This window comes from Littorina saxatilis, linkage group LG8 (genome assembly GCF_037325665.1).
Source record: "Littorina saxatilis isolate snail1 linkage group LG8, US_GU_Lsax_2.0, whole genome shotgun sequence".
NCBI classification, from domain to species: Eukaryota; Metazoa; Mollusca; class Gastropoda; order Littorinimorpha; family Littorinidae; genus Littorina; species Littorina saxatilis.
The window spans coordinates 53,073,193-53,096,140 of NC_090252.1; the positions used below are offsets into that span (position 1 = coordinate 53,073,193).

Here is a 22,948-nt window from a genome sequence, read left to right on the forward strand (position 1 = left end):
ACTTTGGACAGGCAGTGGAATCGGGTTGCTTTTAGAGTGGCGAGTTTCACTAAGCTAACAAGCTTACCTGCCCAAGTTCGAACGAGAAATTCGGAAGTAATCAATTCCATCGAATATTCATTGAGGATGAAAGTAGCTTGTTCATTTCAATGCTTGTGATTCTCTCAGGTGCCAGGATAAGGTTCCGTTACTCTCGCTTACCCCATAACACATGCGTATGCATGCATAAAGAGCGATTACTTCCCTTTGTTTATTTGGTGTTGAATCACTAGCTTTGGAGTGCAAATGTTAGCAATACTAGTGGCGTAGCAGTAGCACTAACAAAACAAAAATTAGAAGTTCACCCAACAGCAAGAATAACAAGCAAGCCGAGTATGCAGGGCAACAACTGATAACAATGTTAATAATAATATACTAATTGTTTAACAGTTACTTAGTTGATCAGGTAACAACATGTTCGGGAGGCCGACCTCCTAGAGCAACCCAGGGGAAGAGACCGACAAGGCCACAGGAGGAGCTGCCTAGGCCGAGGGAGGCTGAGAACAAAATACAGCGCCGGACAGGGACCGCAGCTGCGTCTTCCCACGTGCCCAGCAGTGACAGTGACAGCCAGGGGGCCTGGTTTGAAGAGGCGGAGCACGCCAGCAGACAAGTACCTCAACAACAGCAAGGTACTGATGCGGGCTTCGTTAACAGGTTAAAATCCCTAGAGGTGGCGGCCAATCAGGCTAGACAAGATTTTGAAGCCAGGATTAGGGCGTTAGACTCAGGCTCAGAACTTTATTACAAAAGGATAAAGGTTTTAGGCAAAGCCTATTCTTCCAACCTGTCCTTTATACAACACATATCAATCAATCAATATGAGGCTTATATCGCGCGTATTCCGTGGGTACAGTTCTAAGCGCAGGGATTTATTTTAATTTTTTAATTTTTATTTTATGCAATTTATATTGCGCACATATTCAAGGCGCAGGGATTTATTTATTTATATAAAGACAGACGCACATTACAAATATGAATTCAATCATATAAAATACAGAAATACATTGTATGGAATGCAACACAATGTGCATTTAAGGAATTACATAAGGAGAACACAAAATTACATTGACATAGTTATACCTTTCATTGGGAATAAAGTTGCTCCGATCAGCTACACATCCGTCAACACTAGTGCAAAATGTTTAACAAAATAACAATCGAACAAGACATTTCATTCACGAATGATGTGTGAACGTGACTGTCTCTTAAACATTTTCACTGAAGTTGCATTTCTTATCTGTTGGGGGAAGGAGTTCCAGAGAAACGCTCCCGAGAAGGCTAAGCTCGATTTGTAGAGGTCTATGCGAGGTATAGGAGGGACGAATTTTTGGGACCCATACCCCTTTAGGCATGTTTGAAATGTGATTGCAAATATTTAGGACAGTCGTCATTTAGAATTTTATACATGAACACAGTCTCGTTTAACGTCAACTGATCTTTCAAGGGGAGGAAATTCAAGAGCTTTAGTTTATCATCCGTGGACCTATTCAAACCATGCAGAATAAGTTTTGCAGCTCGGCGATGCAGGGAATTGAGTCTTTTTAAATGAACATCACCGCAGTTATCCCAAAGTGTCGATGCGAAGTTTATATGAGGCATTATGTGGGCGTAATAGAACATTTTAGAGCTGGTTGTAGCAAGTCAGCAGGGGCAAAGCGCTGAAAAGGGGGAATCAGGCTCTGGGCAGCCCTTTCACTTTGGTAACGGACAAAAGTAGCTGCGAGGCGGTTGACACCCCTCCAAGCCAGGGCTTAGATGGCTTAGCCACCTCGCCCATCTGCCTGGTGAAGTTAGTTCATACATTAGAACAGTACCCCAATCAAGCTGATGCTCAGGTTCTTAGGGAAGGATTTTAGCCAGGGCTTTAGGATACCATATCAGGGAGAAAGAAAGCATGAAAGACTTGATTGTCTCCCCTGTGGGGTTGGTGGAAGTTTACACCAGGAGAACACAGACTGATATTTGATCTTTCATAACCTCATGAGGATAGTTCGGTTAACGGAGGTATATCAGCTAAGCTATGCGCCGTACAATACACAACTTTTGATGCAGTAACATGTATGAATGGATATCAAGTCTGCATTCAGACTCCTTCCTTTACACCCTTTAGATTTTGGATTGATGGGCATGTTGGTCGAAGGCATGTTCTTTGTTGACAAGGCACTGCCATTTGGATGTTCTAGCTCGTGCCCCCCCCTTTTTGAGAAATTTAGTACCTTTCTAGAGTGGTGCATGAAACAAGCTAACTTCTCCTGTGATGTAATCCACTACTTGGATGAATTTCGTGGGGGTGGTGCTTCGAGGAGCAAGCTCACGCAATGTTGGACAGTATGCTATCAACTTTTTGCGATTTAGGAGCCCCTATTGCCCATTGCCACAGACAAAGTAGAGCGTCGCAGAGAGGCATCCGGAAGCCTGCCCAGTATTGGCCATGCAGGCTTATCTACAAGTCAGACCCAGCGGGTCAGGGCTGCTCTTCAAGCATTTTGATGGCGCGCCTCTAAGCCGCTACCAGTTCCAGGCCATGCTGAAAAGTGGGGCGAAGGCACTGGGCTGGGAGGTGAACAGATTCACCTCCCACTCATTCCGCATCGGGGCAGCCACCACAGCAGCTATGAATGGCACGCATAGGGGCATGAGTGGCCTGTACCGTCACAGCATGTTATTCATTTTGCTGCCCATCTCTCACTAACGGGAAGGGCCCATACAACGGCTCGCACCTATTTGGCTGGGATTGGTGCAAAACACAAGCTGAATGGATGGGATGACCCCACAGAGCATTTCCTGTTGAAGAAGTTATTGCAGGGCATGGCTAAGCTGGATAGACGACAGGATCAAAGGAAACCTATCACTTTTCAGAGACTCAAGGATTTAATTGGTGTCCTCCCGGGGGTGTGTGCTAATATTTTTGAACAGGCACTGTTTACAGCAGCCTTTTGCTTTGCCTGCTGCAGCGTTTTTGGTTTCTTTCGGGTCAGTGAAATAGTGGGCCAAGGGAACCCAGTAAAGGGAGGGCGAACTGGGATCAGTTATGCTGATGTACTTACTTACTTACTGCCTTTCACGCCTGGTGGCGTGTAGGGCAGCGACAAAGGACCTCTTATGCTGATGTGGTACTAGGAGAAGACCTGACCGTCCATATTGCGGGGTCGAAAACAGACCAAGCAAAAAGGGCGAAAAGGTTGTGATGCGTAGAGTCGAGAGGCATCCCCAAGTTTGCCCAGTGAGAGCGATGGAGGCTTACCTTAGGGTTAGACCATGTGGACCGGGCCCGCTGTGGAAGCACTGACCCGATACCAATTTCAGGCGGTTCTAAAGAAAGGGGCTAGCGTTCTGGGTTGGAAAGTAAACAGGTTCACTTCCCACTCATTTCGTATTGGGGCAGCAACCACAGCTGCGGTCAATGGCACGCCCATGAGAGACATTATGGCTTTGGGAAGGTGGGGATCACAGGCAGTGACAAAGTATGTCAGGCCCGACTTGGAGTGATAGTATGGGTCTTGTGTAAATAGAATAGTGGCCAGGTTTTCACCGCCAAAAGATTTTGTGTGTTTTGTATGAGGCTGGTTCACACCGCTGCAGCGTTTGTTTTTACTTTGTGTTTTTCTTTAATATTTCAGAGTTACTGCTTTGGAAGGTTGTCACCTCCAAGTAGTGACGACAAAAGGTACATGTATAGAAATGAGTTCATGTTTTAGTCCTAATCCACCTTCTCTATCGTAGTTCCAGGAGTCCTTATCCTGGGATCAAGTCTGGTGGTCAGGCTGCAGCAGTTCTGCAGTACAAAAGGCACTGGGCTTCAGCTACCGCTGCCGGTGGTGTGGGCTGGGAAGTCCGGCCTTGGGTTTCCCCGGGCTCGGGCCAAGCTGATTGAAGCACTGGAGGACGCCCCCTCACCGAGCTATGTGGTACTCCATGTCGGAGGGAACGACGTGTGCCGGGTTGACCAGAAGCACTGGCGTGAGGAACTCGATGAACTGGTATGCTTTGTTAGGGCTTTTTGCCCGAAGGCGACCGTTGTCTGGTCGGACATGCTCCCGCGAAATTCGTGGAGACATGAAAGCTTTTCCAACGGGGGAGAAAATTCCCGCAACAAAAAAAAAAAAAAAAACACAAAAAAAAAAAAAAAAAAATTAAACCGAAAGGCGAGAGGCCGCATTATGCAAGAGAAAGAAAAGGGACGGATTGTTTACCACCCAAATTTTGACCACAGCTACCTTGCCGAAGATGGGGTGCATTTGAGCACCAAGGGGCTGGACCAGTTCAAAGCTGACTTTGAACTGCAATTAACAGCTATGATTTTAGGCTAAAAGGGGGCTGGAATGGGTACGGATTGGCGAAAAACATCTATAGAATAGCTGTTAGGTGGCGGAAGATAGGCATGGAAAAGGGGAACACTTTACATGTCTGTCTATTTCAGTTTGTTAAAGTTTTAAAACATGTAATTTCTAGTGAAAATGAAACCTTTTTAGAGCTTTTCGTAGCTGTACTGCAGGACCCCAGTGTGAGCCCTAACAAGCCACGGGATGTGGTGCGGTTCGGGGTCCTGTCACCTCCAGATAGCCTGAAAGCCTAGAATTCCTCTGTGAGGAGCTGGGAGCAGCGCACTTACAAAAGCAGCAGCATGTATGCCTAAAGAAAGCACTGGGTTGGTTTACATCACCCACATGCTAGCTGAGGTAGTGCTAGGATGGTCAGAAAGACCTGTTGCTGGTCAGTCAATCTGGGGCCAGCTAACTGGGGGGGAAGGGGTTGCTAATAGTGTTCACTTTAACCATGTCTATCTGCTACCTATCCGTGCCCATTCATATGCCAAATATGTATAATACAAAGATTGCAACATGTGGAAAACATGAATAAATGTGAATTGAACTGTTCATACCTCTTGTGTCTTCAACTTACCTCCCTTGGCATAGTAGAGCGAATTGCTGATCATCACTTTTGTAATTGCATTGACAAAGTATAATTGGCCCAGCATAACTGTAACGGTTATTTGGATTGGTATCCTAACTGCGATCGCCCAGTTGAAAAAAGGTTATGTGTGAGACCACAACTGGAGGATCAGTGGTAGGATAGTGATTGGGATAGAATGTCATTTGTGATGCCAAGGGTGGTTTTTGTGTTGCATGGTTGTTGTCTCGTAATAAATACATTTCGGCTTCTGCCATAAATGATTTTATGACGAGCTACAACCATCTTTTAGCCTAACATTCGATGGAGGCTAAAGAACACACTTATCCCTAAACGGTTCAGTGGTATGCAGACTCAGTGTCACGTGGGAAGAGTCTAGCTTTAGCCTCTTCGGATCCTGAGTCTACACAGAGAACAACGCTAAACGAATTTGCTACAAGGAAAAAGCCCACCCTCCATCCCCTTTGTCATGTAGTAATGTGTAATAGTCGCGTACTTAGTTTAACACTCATTTGGATAAATATGCATAGTTTGAATGAAAAAGCCCACCCACCATCCCCTTTGTCTTGTCTTGGTGGTAATATTTACTTAATTGCTTTAACACGTGTTGTAGAAATGTATAATTTGTCGTCCTTTAGCGTATCATCATGTTTTTTGCGTGCGCGCGTGTGTGTATGTTGTCTGCTCGGCACGAATGGCGGAAGATAGGCATGGAAAAGGGGAACACTTTACATGTCTGTCTATTTCAGTTTGTTAAAGTTTTAAAACATGTAATTTCTAGTGAAAATGAAACCTTTTTAGAGCTTTTCGTAGCTGTACTGCAGGACCCCAGTGTGAGCCCTAACAAGCCTCGGGATGTGGTGCGGTTCGGGGTCCTGTCACCTCCAGATAGCCTGAAAGCCTAGAATTCCTCTGTGAGGAGCTGGGAGCAGCGCACTTACAAAAGCAGCAGCATGTATGCCTAAAGAAAGCACTGGGTTGGTTTACATCACCCACATGCTAGCTGAGGTAGTGCTAGGATGGTCAGAAAGACCTGTTGCTGGTCAGTCAATCTGGGGCCAGCTAACTGGGGGGGAAGGGGTTGCTAATAGTGTTCACTTTAACCATGTATATCTGCTACCTATCCGTGCCCATTCATATGCCAAATATGTATAATACAAAGATTGCAACATGTGGAAAACATGAATAAATGTGAATTGAACTGTTCATACCTCTTGTGTCTTCAACTTACCTCCCTTGGCATAGTAGAGCGAATTGCTGATCATCACTTTTGTAATTGCATTGACAAAGTATAATTGGCCCAGCATAACTGTAACGGTTATTTGGATTGGTATCCTAACTGCGATCGCCCAGTTGAAAAAAGGTTATGTGTGAGACCACAACTGGAGGATCAGTGGTAGGATAGTGATTGGGATAGAATGTCATTTGTGATGCCAAGGGTGGTTTTTGTGTTGCATGGTTGTTGTCTCGTAATAAATCGTATGATTGATGTGAACAGCGCAGGAAACTTAATTACATCCTCCTCTCTTGCCCCCCCCCCCCCCCCACTCCCCCTTTCCATTTCAGCACTGCGAGTTTGGGGGAGGGGGAGGGAGTAAGAAAAGGAGGTTAACAAGCTACCCCTGCTGCTCATTAATTACTGTGTCGTATGACTCGTATGATTGATGTGTCGTATGTTTGATGTGAGGAGGGTGGGAGGGGGGGGGGGGTGAGTGGATGAAGAGGAGGTTAAACAAGCTACCCCAGCTGCTCATCACTGTGTCGTATGATTGATCTGTTGTGTATTGTGATGTGTGCAGAGTGAAGGGGGGGGGGGGGGGATTGGAAGAAAAGCAGGCCACACAAGTTACCCCCGCTGTTCAATACTGTGTCGTATGATTAGTGTGTTGTGTTGTGTGATGTGTGCAGTTTGGGGGAGGGGGAGGGAGTAAGATGAGGAGGTCATATGTAAACAAGCTACCCCTGCTGCTCATCACTGTGTCGTATGATTGATCTGTTGTGTATTGTGATGTGTGCAGAAGGGTGAGGGGTGGAAGAAGAGCAGGTACACAAGTTACCCCCGGTGTTGATCACTGTGTCGTATGATTGATGTAAACAGCGCTTGTGACTTGTGTACATCCTCCTCTCCCCCCCCCCCTCCTTTTTTAGCACTGCGTATCGAACCTGCACATCTTAGGGACTTTAATTGCTTGTTCGTTTGTTCGTTTGTCTGTTTATTTTTGTGTGACAAAAGCTTCATTTGGCGTCGGTCTGATACCGTGTGAATGGTTCTGTGTGTTTGTGTGTGTAAGGAGAGGGGGCGTACGTGTGTGTGAGTGTGTGTGTGTCCGTGTGTGTGTGTGCAGAAAAAAGCAAGAAGGCTCGAAGAACAACAGCCAACAGGTGCCAGATTAATAGGAATATATCTCACATCAAACGCAATGTGTGGACACGGAAATAAGAACGTATAGTGAAAAAAAGTTCGGTTATATTGAATTTCTGAAGGAACAAGGAGGGAAATTCAATATAACCGAGAATTGCCTATATTGAAGTTCCGGCTATATTGAAGGTCTTCCCGGGTCCCGTGCCACTTCAATATAGCCGGGTTTCACTGTAATTTACTGGAATTATTTTAAAGGCACATACAGTTATTCTTCCCTTGGCTCACCATCCTAGATCTTGCTAGGCTTTTACATGGAATAAGAATGAATCTGTTCACTCGGATACTTCTACATTCAACACCCTGGCTTCTTCCTGCTCAGAGTTAGATTTTGTTGTGGAAACTACTCTCAGATTAACACAATTTTTACTTCTTTACTTCTGCTAGTGACTGTTGAGAAATTTGTTCATAAACAAAATTCAACTATGCACAGAAAGCAGTCACTGACTGTCAGGATGTCAATATTGTATGTGTCTGGGTGAAGTTATGTTCCTATCCCATGTACAACTCTGGCCAGATCTGAAATGGCCAAAATCAATGGGATAAACACACATCCCCAGAATATTCATCACTGGAAAATGTGGTAGGTTGAATGTATTTTAACAAAAAGGCTGACAGGCGAGTGCTTTGGATCCTGAAAGTTCTGTTTTGGACTGAAATCGAGACACATTTCCCAATGATACTTAAACTGTATAGCATTGATGCTGAAGAGCGAAAGTGTGTGGGTTGAGGGCACACTTGTTTTTGACTAAAATCGAGGAACATTTCTGCCGAGCACAAAGTTCATACACGCACAGATTTTTTAATAGTTTAGATTACAATATCACACACACCATCCCCGATCCCAATGGTCATGTGAAGAGCAAGTGCTTCCTCCCCCCCCCCCCCACACTGCTCAACACGTACACACCTTCTCCCCCCAACACACACCCTCCCCTCGCTAACCAAAACCCATCCCCGTGAATACTGAACGTGCTCAGTTATATGTTTTCTTTATTTTTCAGGAAGGACCGCTACATTAGGGGAAGGCTGCTTGGTTCCTGGGTTCGCTGGGGACGATGATCAAATTCAGAGTACTATCACCATTCTGTGCTTTTCCATCTGATTCGGCTGAGAATGCTTCCAGAGGTTTCTACACTACCCGTCATAAAAAGTAGGCAGATGCGTTTGAGGGCAGATCTTACTGATGAGGCTGTTGATTGAAAAACCAAGTATATGACTGAAAAGGCCATTAATTTCCCTACTTTATTCAGAAACGAAATTGGGTTTTCATGACGTAGTGTCTATGCAGAGGAACCTACAACACAGACACCCCCCCCCCCCCCCCCCCCCCCCCCCCCCCTCCAATCGAATTCACAAAATCAAGCTTCCCGTGTTAAAATCAACAACACAAATCAGAACAACTAAACCAAAACATGTTTTGCATGCCATTAGACAGAACAATCAAATCTTTATCCAAAACAGTCAGTTTTGTTCACATATATGTGACCCTCCACCACGGATTGAGTCGCATGTCACCTTTGCATGATTGTCATATTTTTACATTTTCCAAAAGAGTTTTTTTATGCTCCATCCAGTGGTGAACACCGTTTTAGAAAAGAGCGAAAAATGCTCGAGTTATAAGCCTGTGACTAAGGTGATCCTCACACTGTTACCATACACTCTCCGGACTTATATATCAAGCCTAGCGCAGAACCGCGCGAGGTGACATGCGACTCATTTCGTGGTGGAGGGTCACATATCTTGTCTAACATGAACGCTATGGCATGCTGAGCGGTGTAGTTGTTAATCCTCTCAGAAGGCAGTTTTTTAAGTCGTTTTAGCGGGTAATGAGACCAAAAATGGTACATTTCAGAACTCCTCAACGCATTGTCTTAAAACTTGTCAGTGATTTGGGCTAACACATGTCATTAAGTAGGGGCCTACACACGAAATCTCAAGTCATGTGAGATATTAGTTCTGCTTTTTTGCGACATGCCAGAACGAATTTTAAAAATAAAAATGTACCCTGTCCAATAAACTGAAATTGTACAAATTTTTTTTAGCATGCATTAAGAAAAATGAAAGCTTCAATTTACCTTTAATTTCATACATTTTCAACTATGACTGTTCACAGCGCACTTGTACGCACACACACATTCTTGGAAAATGCTCTTTCAAGAGCCATGATCAGTTAAGCGTGTCAGCCGTGAGCTTTGCTAGGCGTAGGCCGACATTTGCGCTCAACGCTCTGAATGAGTCAAATTCTTAAAGATTAATTTTCGCGTTGAAATCCTCATAACGCCAATGTCTGATAAAATATGTACATGAAATTTAATTGTGTGGCGCATCTGTTATTGTTCTTGAAGATAACAACAAATTAATTGTTTTTCAATGAGTCAGCAAAGACCTACCATCAATTTAAGAACTCTTTCTGGCATGTCAATTAACAGCAGACCTAATGTCTCAAATGACTTTAAAATCCGTATGAACTGTTCCACATATGTTAGCACAAATCACCGCAACGTTGAAGGCAATGCGTTGAGGAGTTACGAAAACGTACCGGTTTTTGTCTCATTACCCACTAAAACGTCCTCAAAAACCACCTTTTACAGCTTCTCAGAGTAATGACACCTACACCAATCAACATGCCTTAATGTCAGTGTTAGACCAGATATGTGAACAAAACTGACTGATTTGGATGCAGATTTGATTGGTTTTTCTATTGACGTGCAGAAGATGTTTTGGCAATTTTAACGCGGGAACATTGATTTTGCGAATTTGATTTTGCGGGGTGTCGGTGTTGTAGGTTCCACTGTATAGACACTATGTCATATAAACCCAATCTGTTTTCTGAATAGGTTTGGGGAATGCAGGGATGTCGTTAGGAGTCGGACATCGGACATAGACCGATTTAAGGCTCAGATGTCCGATTCACATAGCCGCATGGCGGTCAGATGTCCTATCGTTTTGAACTAAGCGCTGGCATTGTCCGATAAGAACTCAATTCCTTCGGACAGCTTTCTTTCTTTCTTTCCTTATTTGGTGTTTAACGTCGTTTTCAACCACGAAGGGTTATATCGCGACGGGGAAAGGGGGAAGATGGGATAGAGCCACTTGTCACTTGTTTCTTATTCACAAAAGCACTATTAAATCAAAAATTTGCTCCAGGGGCTTGCAACGTAGTACAATATCTTACCTTACTGGGAGAATGAAAGTTTCCAGTACAAAGGACTTAACATTTCTTACATACTGCTTGACTAAAATCTTTACAAAAATTGACTATATTCTATACAAGAAACACTTAACAAGGGTAAAAGGAGAAACAGAATCTGTTAGTCCTCTCTTACGACATGCTGGGGAGCATCGGGAAAATTCTTTCTCGTCCCAACCAATATGGGACTCCCCCTAACCCGCGGGGGGTGTCTATAATACTATTTAGTGGAAAAACAAATAAGACGAGTAATATTTCTAGACTACTTTCCTTTACAAGCGCAACCCAAAGCAGATCCAGTACTTTGATTCATGATTACAAAATAGTAACCTTAATTGACAGTGCGACAGACGCGTGTGAAGCATGTTTAAATTAATGTGGAGTACGCTCATTTAAAAAAAAATACACCAAGTTTGTTTGAGAATACTCCAAGTGCAAAACAGGGATTCCAAGGTCTGAATGTTGATTAAGGTATTCTTTCGTGATTCGAATTGCCCCGAAGGTTACTATCTTGAGCGCTTAGATCGGGCACTACCGCTCAATTTTAAAACTCGTACCGTTGAGTCGATCCCCGAAATTTAAAACTTAATTTTAAATTGCACAAAAGTCACCCTATTTGTATAGAATATTGATATTTTATGATGCAACGCGCCGTATTGCCGCGTTTCGGTATATAGACGCGTGAGGCAGGAATAGCCTCCCTTGACCTATCGGCCATACTGTCTCGACCATGTAACGGTCGCTCCGACAATATAAGCGCTAAAGAGGTAATAATACTTTATTTTGACTGCCAGAAATCTAGTTTGTTTACATTTTAAACACTTATATTTCGTACTATTGCAATCACAACTCGATAAGTTGTTATCTAGTTTCATTTTTAAAAGAGCACGTGCTTATCTTGGTTTCGTTGTTTTCTTTGTTGCAGTCAGTTGTCATTCGTACGAGACTGAATAAATTCTTGAAAAACACAGAAGTGTTATTGTCATTTATGACAACTGACTCGAGTCTTTAGAGCGTTCGAGATGCCTGCTGTCGGGTGCCCTTTCCCTCAGTGCGACTACACCACTCCTGACCACGATGCGGCCGTGGTAGCAGCACTACTAAACGCTCACGCCATGACACATGCGCAACCAGCTCAACAACCACAGGCAGCGGGCACAGCTGCCAAGGTGGAGAGAGTTCGCCGGCCGTCTATATCACAAGGTGGGACTACTGAGGACTGGTCATACTTCATTTCCAGGTGGGAGGATTATGTCAAAGCCACAAAAATCGCAGGGCCAGACAAAGTAATCCAGTTACTTGAATGTTGCGATGATCGACTCAGAAAAGATATAACACGGGCGGCAGGAGGATCCCTTACCAATAAGACAGAAGATGAAGTACTGAAGGCGATCTGAAACAACTTGCCGTCCGGCAGGAGAACACAATGGTGGCTCGGGTCTCACTCCATGGTATGCGCCAGGATAGAGAGGAGTCAATCCGGGCATTTTGCGCACGCGTCCGCGGCCAAGCAAACATCTGCAAGTTAACCACCACGTGCCCGACATGCGCAGCCGATGTCAACCATACTGACACCATCATTCGTGACGTACTGACCAGAGGTGTCGCCGACTCAGACATCCAACTTGACCTCCTTGGAGACAAAAACCAAGACATGTCCCTAGAAGATGTCGTCACATTCATCGAAGCCAAGGAATCGAGAAAACGCTCAGCTTCTCGCCTGCTTGACTCTCACACAACTGACGTAGTTTCCACAGCAGCGTCACGCAGTCGATACAGGAGAGACCAAAGGGACAGCCGCGTTCATAAACTACAGTCAAAGCCACAAGAGGAACTCTGTTTTTATTGCGGATTAGCAGGGCACGGCACTAGAGCTCCAGCCAAAGAAAGAAGAACCACCTGCAAAGCCTACGGCCACAAATGTACCCTCTGTGATCGGGAACACCATTACGAGAGCGTTTGCAAATCAGCATCCAAGACAGAGATCAAGAGTGTATCGGCAGACACCACGAACACTACAGTTACTCTCTGCAGCACCACAGACACGCCCCACGACACCACAGCTGCAGCATTAAAGCACCACACCTTCGACAAGACTACAGGCAGATGGTCTGAAAGACGATCCCGTGCCCAACCACACGTAGATGTACAGGTGTCTGTGGCAGATTTCAGCGACTAAGGCCACGAGCACCCTGCCAATACCCGTAAGGTCTCCCGCACAGCCATCGCTGACACCGGCTGCCAGAGCTGCTTGGCTGGCGTGCAGATCATCCGTCAACTGAACCTAAAGCCAGAAGACCTCCTTCAAGCTGCTACAAACATGCACGCTGCAGACAACAGGCCAATACCCATCATCGGTGCCCTTCCACTGCTGATTGCTGCACCAACCACAGAAGGAAAACTCCTACAGTCAAGACAACTTACCTACGTCACGGACACCCTCCAAGACACTCTCTATCTCAACCGGGAAGCTTGCACTGACCTTGGAATCATATCTCAGGACTTCCCTACGGTGGGCCACAATGACGTCTGCGCCGCAGCCCCCCATACAACGTGTGACTGCCCACTTCGCCTACCACCGCCACCACTCCCCACTCTCCCATTCCCAGCTTCTGCCGAGAACCGGGAAAAACTCGAGAAGTTTCTCCTTGACTACTACAAGTCATCTACCTTCAACACTTGTGAGCACCAGCCACTACCGCTGATGGAAGGGCCACCCCTACACCTCATGATCAACCCCGATGCTGAACCAGTCGCCCACCACTCCCCCATCCCAGTTCCCCTTCACTGGCAAGAAGAAGTGAAGGCGGCGCTCGATCAGGACGTCAGGCTGGGAGTACTCGAGGAGGAACCAATAGAAGAACCAGTGACCTGGTGCCACCGCATGGTAGTGTGCCCTAAGAAGGATGGCAAACCTCCGCGTACAGTCGACTTTCAAGCCCTAAACGCACATGCTGTCAGGGAAACGCACCACACGCCATCCCCTTTCCTTCAGGCTCGCTCTGTCCCCCATGGAACAAAAAAGACCGTCCTAGACGCTTGGAATGGCTACCATAGCGTACCGATACACGAGGAGGACCGCCACCTGACCACATTCATCACCCCATGGGGCCGCTACCGCTACAAAACAACACCCCAGGGGTACATTGCATCACGTGATGGCTATACTCGCAGATACGACGCCATCGTGACTGATATCTCCAACAAAACCAAGTGCATCGACGACGCACTGCTGTGGGCAGACACTCTGGAAGAAAACTTTCACCAAGTAGCCAACTGGTTAGATGTATGCGGCCGCCATGGCATCACGCTCAATCCAAGCAAGTTCAAATTCGGAAGGGACACCATCGAATTTGCTGGTTTCGAGATTGGACCCAACAACGTCTGACCAGCCAGACACCTCACAGAGGCTATACGGGACTTCCCTACACCCACCTCTATCACAGATGTACGTTCCTGGTTTGGTCTCCTCAACCAAGTCGCCTACACCTTCTCCATGGCGGAACTGATGCAGCCATTCAGAGATCTTCTCAAACCCAAGACACACTTTGAGTGGACTGAAGAACTGAACCAACTCTTCATCAAGTCAAAGGAATACATCATCAATGAAATTGAGAGAGGCGTCCAGATATTTGACAAATCCCGCCCCACATGCATTGCGACAGACTGGTCTAAGTCAGGAATCGGGTTCTGGCTCCTCCAGAAACACTGCTCCTGCTCCAACACTGAACCCTTCTGCTGCGCCACAGGCTGGAAGGTCTCCCTCGTAGGTAGTAGGTTCACCCACTCTGCGGAATCACGATATGCGCCGATAGAAGGTGAAGCCCTCGCTGTAGCTGAAGCACTCACAAAGGCCAGATACTTCGTCCTTGGGTGCTCCAACCTCCAGATCGCTGTCGACCACAAGCCACTGTTGAAGATCTTCGGAGACCGTCATCTTCACGAGATACAAAATCCAAGACTTCGCAACCTCAAGGAGAAAACCCTCTCATTTCGGTTCAAAATGGTTCACATACCGGGGATCAAACACAAAGCGGCAGACACCCTCTCACGTAACCCAACCGGTAAGCCCGATCACCTCCCACTCTCTGATGATCTTGCTTCCCTCCATGACACAGACGCAGGCCACTTGTCCACTCACTCCTTATCCACACCCCACCTACAGGCCGTGACGATGGGCAGGGTCAGAGTTGCCACCACAAGTGAGCTCCATGACCTCACAGAACTCATCGAAGCAGGACTCCCACCATCCCGTATGGACATGCCGGACGGCCTGAAAGAATACTTCCGTTTCAAAGATGACCTCAGCACAGATAACGGCATCATCATGTACAAGGACAGGGTGGTCATCCCACCATCTCTTCGCAAGGAAGTCCTCTCGACACTCCATGCAGCTCATCAAGGGACCACTTCCATGACCTCCAGAGCTGAAACATCTATCTTCTGGCCAGGCATAATCAACGACATACGGTACATGCGCTCCTCATGCTCACACTGCAACGGGAACGCCCCGTCCAACCCGAATGCCCCTCCTACACCTCTCACGAACCCAGCCTACCCCTTCCAGCTATTATGCGCAGACTATTTTCACTTCAAGGGATATTACAACCTCGTTGTCGTCGACAGGTACTCTAATTGGCCTATAGTAGAGAGAGCGGAAAGTGGAAGCAAAGGCCTGATCACATGCCTCAGACGGACTTTCGTGACGTACGGGATTCCGGAGGAAATGGCATCAGATGGAGGACCCGAATTCACAGCCAATGATACTCGACAGTTCCTGAAGAACTGGGGCGTCCACCACAGGCTATCATCCGTGGCCTTCCCCCACAGCAACTGCAGGGCCGAGGTTGGCGTGAAGACCATAAAACGTCTCCTCATGGACAACTCCGATGTTGATGGATCACTCAACACAGACAGCTTCCAACAGGCGATCCTTCAATACCGTAACACACCTGACAGGGATACTCGCCTCTCTCCCGCCCAAAGTGTCTTCGGTCACGCCATCCGGGACTTCATTCCCATCCACCCTGGCAAATACACACCACACCTGACTTGGCAAGACACTCTCTCTAGCCGTGAGGAAGCCCTACGTCATCGCCACATGAAATGCGCGGAACGCCTGAAGCAAAACACAAGAGCACTTCCCCCTCTGGTCGTCGGTGACAAGGTGCGGGTCCAAAATCAAGACTGGTCCGTACCCCCTCAAATGGGACAAAACTAGAACAGTCATCGAGGTCAAACAGTTCGATCAGTATGTCATCCGACTTGACGGATCCCGCCGAGTCACACTCCGCAACAGGAAATTCCTCCGCAAGTTCATCCCTGCTGTTACAGACACACCAACCTGGAGCCCTTCAGCACACGAGGAACAATTACCCGCAATACCTCCCAAGGACCAAGGGACACCAGACACGCCATCATCAGGGATACCGGCTCCACCCGTGCCACGGACACAGACCCCTCCTCCTCGACCTACGCATCCGGAACCTCCCCCATCTGTGCCGACAACGCCACGCCCAACTCCGCATGCAACGCCGGCCAAGTCCGCTCCACATGCCAGACGGTCCATCCACCCTTTGACCGAACATACTCCCCCTACTAAAGCACCCACAGAGTCGGTTGTTGAACTGAGAAGATCAAGCCGCAAATCGATGCCACCTGCTTACCTCTCGGACTATGTTCTAGCGACCAAAAACTCCCCAACCAACATGTGATGCGAACGTTGAACTTTCCCTGCCATTCCGGATCAGTGATGCTTCACTGTGGACTTTGTTTCTCGATCATTATATCATTATTTCAGTCTTTTATTTCATCCCGAGTCATTGATGTCCGCAACAAATCACTCGGTATTTTTATCTCGTAGCACCAAAAGACTTGGGGGGGGATATAGAATATTGATATTTTATGATGCAACGCGCCGTATTGCCGCGTTTCGGTATATAGACGCGTGAGGCAGGAATAGCCTCCCTTGACCTATCGGCCATACTGTCTCGACCATGTAACGGTCGCTCCGACAATATAAGCGCTAAAGAGGTAATAATACTTTATTTTGACTGCCAGAAATTTAGTTTGTTTACATTTTAAACACTTATATTTCGTACTATTGCAATAACAACTCGATAAGTTGTTATCTAGTTTCATTTTTAAAAGAACACGTGCTTATCATGGTTTCGTTGTTTTCTTTGTTGCAGTCAGTTGTCATTCGTACGAGACTGAATAAATTCTTGAAAAACACAGAAGTGTTATTGTCATTTAATTTGATCTTCAAAATTGTCACTTTGTAGAAGGTTCATGCATAGGCTGAAGTTTATGTCCACACATGTAGAAGTTATTAACTTTTTTGTGGGTTGCATTGTTTTTGGGTCAACCTGTATTTGTTTTTTTAATAAACGGCCTCATCATAAAGAGTTGCCCTCAAACGCATCTGCCTACTTTTTATGACGAGTATTATAGTTGGCTCAGTGGCGAAAGAAACATTCTAAAGGATGAATAAACAAACAAACAAATCTCATGATTCTCTATGTGTTTTAATGTGTGTGTGTGTGTGTGTGTGTGTGTGTGTGTGTGTGTGTGTGTGTGTGTGTGTGTGTGTGTGTGTGTGTGTGTGTGTGTGTGTGTGTGTGTGTGTAGAGCGATTCAGACTAAACTACTGGACCGATCTTTATGAAATTTGACATGAGAGTTCCTGGGTATGAAATCCCCGAACGTTTTTTTCATTTTTTTGATAAATGTCTTTGATGACGTCATATCCGGCTTTTCGTGAAAGTTGAGGCGGCACTGTCACGCCCTCATTTTTCAACCAAATTGGTTCAAATTTTGGTCAGGTAATCTTCGACGAAGCCCGGGGTTCGGTATTGCATTTCAGCTTGGTGGCTTAAAAATTAATTAATGACTTTGGTCATTAAAAATCGGAAAATTGTAAAAAAAAATAAAAATTTATAAAACGATCCAAATTTACGTTTATCTTATTCTCCATCATTTGCTGATTCCAAAAACATATAAATATGTTATATTCGGATTAAAAACAAGCTCTGAAAATTAAATATATAAAAATTATTATCAAAATTAAATTGTCCAAATCAATTTAAAAACACTTTCATCTTATTCCTTGTCGGTTCCTGATTCCAAAAACATATAGATATGATATGTTTGGATTAAAAACACGCTCAGAAAGTTAAAACAAAGAGATGTACAGAAAAGCGTGCTATCCTTCTTAGCGCAACTACTACCCCGCTCTTCTTGTCAATTTCACTGCCTTTGCCATGAGCGGTGGACTGACGATGCTACGAGTATACGGTCTTGCTGAAAAATGGCATTGCGTTCAGTTTCATTCTGTGAGTTCGACAGCTACTTGACTAAATATTGTATATTCGCCTTACGCGACTTGTTTCTTCTTTACTTCATTGTCCAATCACTGGGAAATTCGGGGCGTTTCCTCCCTGTGGAAAGCTAGCAGCAACAGAGACACGCTACCTCAAAGTCAAGGGATATATTAGATTGTTGTTTTTCATTACTTTATTGTCTATTCGCTGGGAAATTCGGGTCGCTTCCTCCCAGTGAAAAGCTATCAGCAACCGAGTCGCACTACCCCAAAGTCAAGGGATATATTAGATTTTTTTTCTCTCATTACTTTATTGTCCCATCGCTGGGAAATTCGGGCGCTTCCTCGCAGAGAAAAGCTAGCAGCAACAAAGTCGCGATACCCCGAAGTCAAGGGATCTATAAGATGTTTTTGTCATTAATGTATTTTCCCGTCGCTGGGAAATTCGGGTCGCATTCTCCCAGAAGAAAGCTAGTAGCAACAGAGTTGCGCTACCCCAAAGTCAAGGGATCAATTAGATTTATTTAATTCTTTTCATTATTTTATTGTCCCATCGCTCAAAAATTCGGATTTGTTTTCTTTATGCTAAAAATCGTAATATTTTATCTATCGAGTCCAAACCACCCCCACCACCCAGCGTGGACGGCTTCACTGTGTCACAATGTGGATGCAAAGAAAGACAAAAATATCTACTGAAAGAGCACACGCCGACGACGAGCAATATCTAGTAAAACTGCAGACGGGTCACCTGCAGACTCAGCCGTGTGTGTATGTGTGTGTGTGTGTAATCCAGCAGCGTGCTTACAACAACAACAACAACAACAAACACAAAAAACACCTAATAAAAAATGTTTAAAAAAAACCACAATAAATACCGGTTAAGCGATATGAAACAAATCAGTCAATCTGTCGCTCGAAACAAAAATATCAACACTAAAAACCAGCCATATATGACGTAATGTGAGTAGTTTTGACAGCATCGCTGATCACCTACCTTAATTCTGTTTTCACATATTAATGTTTAAAACAAACATAAACTTTGAAAATAATTCTCTGAGAATGTTAGGACAGTTCCACTCATCTTGAACTCAGGTCAAAAGGAGTTCAGGTCATTCTCTCCCTGACAGGATGCCTTGAGATTCCTTGTCTGGCAAGGAAACCGATTTGTGTGTGTGTGTGTGCATATTTAGAGTTTTTTGTAATGTATTATTGATATAAGCAGATTCGCGATCGTCGATAATGATTTTTCATGGTGTTTTGTCATTTTAAAATTACGAAGGAATTGAAATGTAAGACAGTTTCAAGCGAGCTATTTTTCGCGGCTGTATTTACTGTGCAAACAATTCTAAATATGACAAAAGTGTCACGTGATAATCAACCGTTTGGTTTCGGCGCTCACTGGAGCAGACGATTTTTTCTGTAACCAGTTGACAGAGATGAAACCATATATTACGGTCTCCTTCCGGCAGCAGTCCCAAAATTTCGACTTGTTTTGACCTTAGAACGATGTCTTTATCATAACTGTGAAGAACAGAACGGAGATCACTGTCGAAGTCGGCCAATCTGCAATCATTTTCGTCTCGCGAACACTGATCTCAAATTTAGATCAGTGCTCGCGAAAAACATATGGGAGATAACTCTGTATTCTTTTTTTTTATATAGATTCGCGTAGGACTGTAGCGTCCGGTCAGAGAGACAACTGGCAATAGCCGTGGAGCGATGCTTATCAGAATGAGTTCCACTGAGTCCATCATAATCAAATATAGTGCCGAAAAATTAAAGCTTCTTTTTTTAATACAATAACAGGATAGATTGTTCCAAAAAAAACTACAGAAAATTGGCCATTTTGACCTCCATAATGTAACATCTTAAAAGTAAGTGTAGTTGGACCTGTCTTTAACGACAGTTTGAAACTGTCTACCCGAGTTGTTATCGCAATTAAAGAAAGCCGCCGTTGGCTACTCGGGTGGTGTCTTATCGCTTTCAAGAGTATGTCAAGAGTATGTCAAGAGGTGTGTATGGGGTGCACTCAAGCGCAGAAGACAACGTGATTGCATTCGGCTAACTGAGAGCCGTCCCGTCCGTCTGATACGTTTAGCAGTCGGTATAGCGAGATGGTAGTGTATGAATGTTATGTATTGGTGATGTAGAGATAGTACAATGTAATTAAAAATTTTTTTTTTAAAACAAACATGATTTTAAAGGTTGTGAAAGACAGGTTGTGAACGTTAGTTTGGGCCGAAACTGGCAGCCGCAGTCCGTTTAGACATGTGATCGCAGTTGACAAGTAAGCAATATCTTAAAACATGTCGCGTAGACGAAATTAATACATTCAGTCAACCCTTCGAACTCACATTATGAAAGACAATACGAAGACAAAACTCAATACCTGTGTCGATTTCATACCTGACGGCGACCGCTATCGCGTTCACGCCACAGAAAGCCAGTATAGCGCAGTAGTGTAAAGCGCTTCTTATGAAATTGTGCTTTTTCTATTGTATATTTGTGACCCTCCACCACAGAATGAGTCGCATGTCACCTTTGCATGATTTTCATATTTTTACATTTTCCTAAAGAGTTTGTTATGCTCTATCCAGTGGTGAAAACCGTTTTAGAAAAGAGCGGAAACTGTTTGAGTTATACGCCTGTGACTAAGGTGACCCTCACACTGTTACCATACACTCTCCGGACTTATATCAAGCCTAGCGCAGAACCGCGCGAGGTGACATGCGACTCATTTCGTGGTGGAGGGTCACATTTTTTTCGAGCTTGTTTTAATCCAAACAGGACATTAAACGTTGTATGTATTTTTGACCAAAATAGGACATTTTACACAGATCGAAACAGTCAGTGTTCCTCCGAGACCGCGCTAGCGGTCGAGGTGAACGACTGTCGAGATATGTGTAAATTGTCATATTTTGGTAAAAAAATACAAATAAAATGTATGTATCTGGGTAGAATTTCTTGTAGTTTTTATGATTGAACGCACACAAACATGCACTATTTTGTAGTCTCGGCTGGCCGCCTAAACAGACGTTTTGTCGGCCTCTGACGTCACATAGCTCAAAGAAGGGAAATCCAGTGTTCAATCGATACACATAGATTTGTTTATGGAATCAGAAAATGATCAAGAATAAGATTACATCTTTTTGGATCGATTCATCACATTTTATTTTTAAATACAATTTTCTGACTTTTAATGGCCAAACTCAAAAAATAATTTGCAAGCTTTAATCCTGAAATGCAATCCTGTTGTCCGGATTTTGTCGAAAGTTACTTTTACAGAATTTTAATCAAATGAATCCAAATATGAGGGTGTGACAGTGCCACCAAAACTTGTACAAAATGCCAGATATTACGTCATCAAAGAAACGTATCCTCCAGTAGTCCAGTAGTTTTCTCTGAATGGCTCTACACATACATACACACAGACCCACAGACCCACAGACACGTACTACGTAGGCCCTACACCACAACCCTAGTCACGATTCCCCATCTAAGTTAAAACATTTAGTCAAAACTTTACAATATGTTAAAAAATATATATATATATATATATTTCGTGTGGTCGTTATAGACAAAGTGGTGGACAAGCTTTCATTGGACAGGTTTGATTGCACGATCGGACTAAAGATTCAAACACACCGATTGGCTTCAAGGGAGCCCGGGTAGCTCAGGTTGTGGACTTGTGATCCTAGGGTCGCGGGTTCGAATCTCGGCCGGGGCCCAGATATGTCATAATGATATACTACAACAACAAAAGTTCATGGAAAGATAGAAACGCTTACTTGCGTTGCAACTTTCAAAACATTTAAGAGTAATTCGCAGTCGGCTGCAGGTCGAACATCATGGAAAATTACATATGAAAATCCGGACGAGGAAGTAAACTTTACCAAAACATTATTGCGAGAAATGTCGCGACAAAACTGCCGGTTGTTGTTATTTTTCTACCTCAAATGCACTCGACATCTGCATGAGTAGGAATAGCATAGAACACAAAATACGCATGCTAACTTAACAAGACAACATGTTCTAGGTAGATAATGTTTGACTTTCTTCTCTCATGTAAAAGTTGTATATCATCTATATTGTTGTATCATAACAGAATTCAGACGTTCAAACGATTTCTGAAACAGACGTGTGCTGCCTGCTACATATATCATTAAACAAATCAAGCCAGTGATGTTGAGAAGAAAAAATATCGACAACCAACTATACCACAACGACAACAATCGATAATTTTGCGCACAAAACAAAAAAAACTTTCGGGAAATAGAAGTCAAGTAAGCTGATCAACTGAAAGAAGAATGAATCTGAATACACATATTTTTTCTTCTTTACCCCTGTCTCCACCCCCTGACCTTGGTTCGGCGCGTCGTTAACAGATACTATGATTTGACACGATCGTTACCTCACAGACGACACGACTCGCCGCGTCTACCTCTCCCTGTGTGCTTCTGTAGCAGCATGTATAGGATGAAAAATATTAATTAATTTATTTTTGTTGTTGAGCAACGGTTTTTACGAACACATAGTGTTAAATAAAACCTTGAAAGAAAAATGATTGTTGTGTATGCATGAACCGCGCACAAGTTCTATCACGCCTCTTCTGAGCGGCTCCCGTTCCACCAAGGGCAACATTTTTTTCTGCCAACGATTTATTGCATGAAGAAATCAAGTTGACACCTTCTTCGAGCTTCGTGGTCCGCCAGTAAAGTAGCGCACATACTAAATACATTCATCCATTGGCCCAAATGGTCATGTGATAAACCCAACGCTCCGCCCACTCCACTCAAAACACTTGACCGCCGCGTCAATGAAATCTTCGCTGGTGTTTATTGGATGGTCTGTTTTGTTACAGGCGAACGCTGCCCGTCTTACAGAAGGCTCATAAGACCGCGTAAAAGCCATACCACGTTGAAATCAGCGGTTCTCTTCTAAAAGCGTGATTGACATTGTCAGTTAGTCAAGCAAACGAATGCACGCGTTCACGCATGCACACACATTAATATACGTTTGTTCTGCGAATTGTTTGCTTGTTTCTCTATGATTTGTTAATGCT

General features: G+C 44.5%; 1 protein-coding gene across 1 annotated transcript in view; it reads left to right on the plus strand.

Moving 5' to 3' along the window:
- The first annotated feature begins 14,061 nt into the window (after window positions 1–14,061).
- Window positions 14,062–22,948, plus strand: part of LOC138974732 (uncharacterized) — a 74,394-nt gene continuing 65,507 nt past the window's right edge. The window contains exons 1-2 of the mRNA XM_070347457.1: window positions 14,062–15,732; window positions 15,865–16,107. Of these exons, the coding sequence (XP_070203558.1) occupies window positions 14,062–15,732; window positions 15,865–16,107 (1,914 nt within the window). The remainder of the gene's footprint in view (window positions 15,733–15,864; window positions 16,108–22,948) is intronic.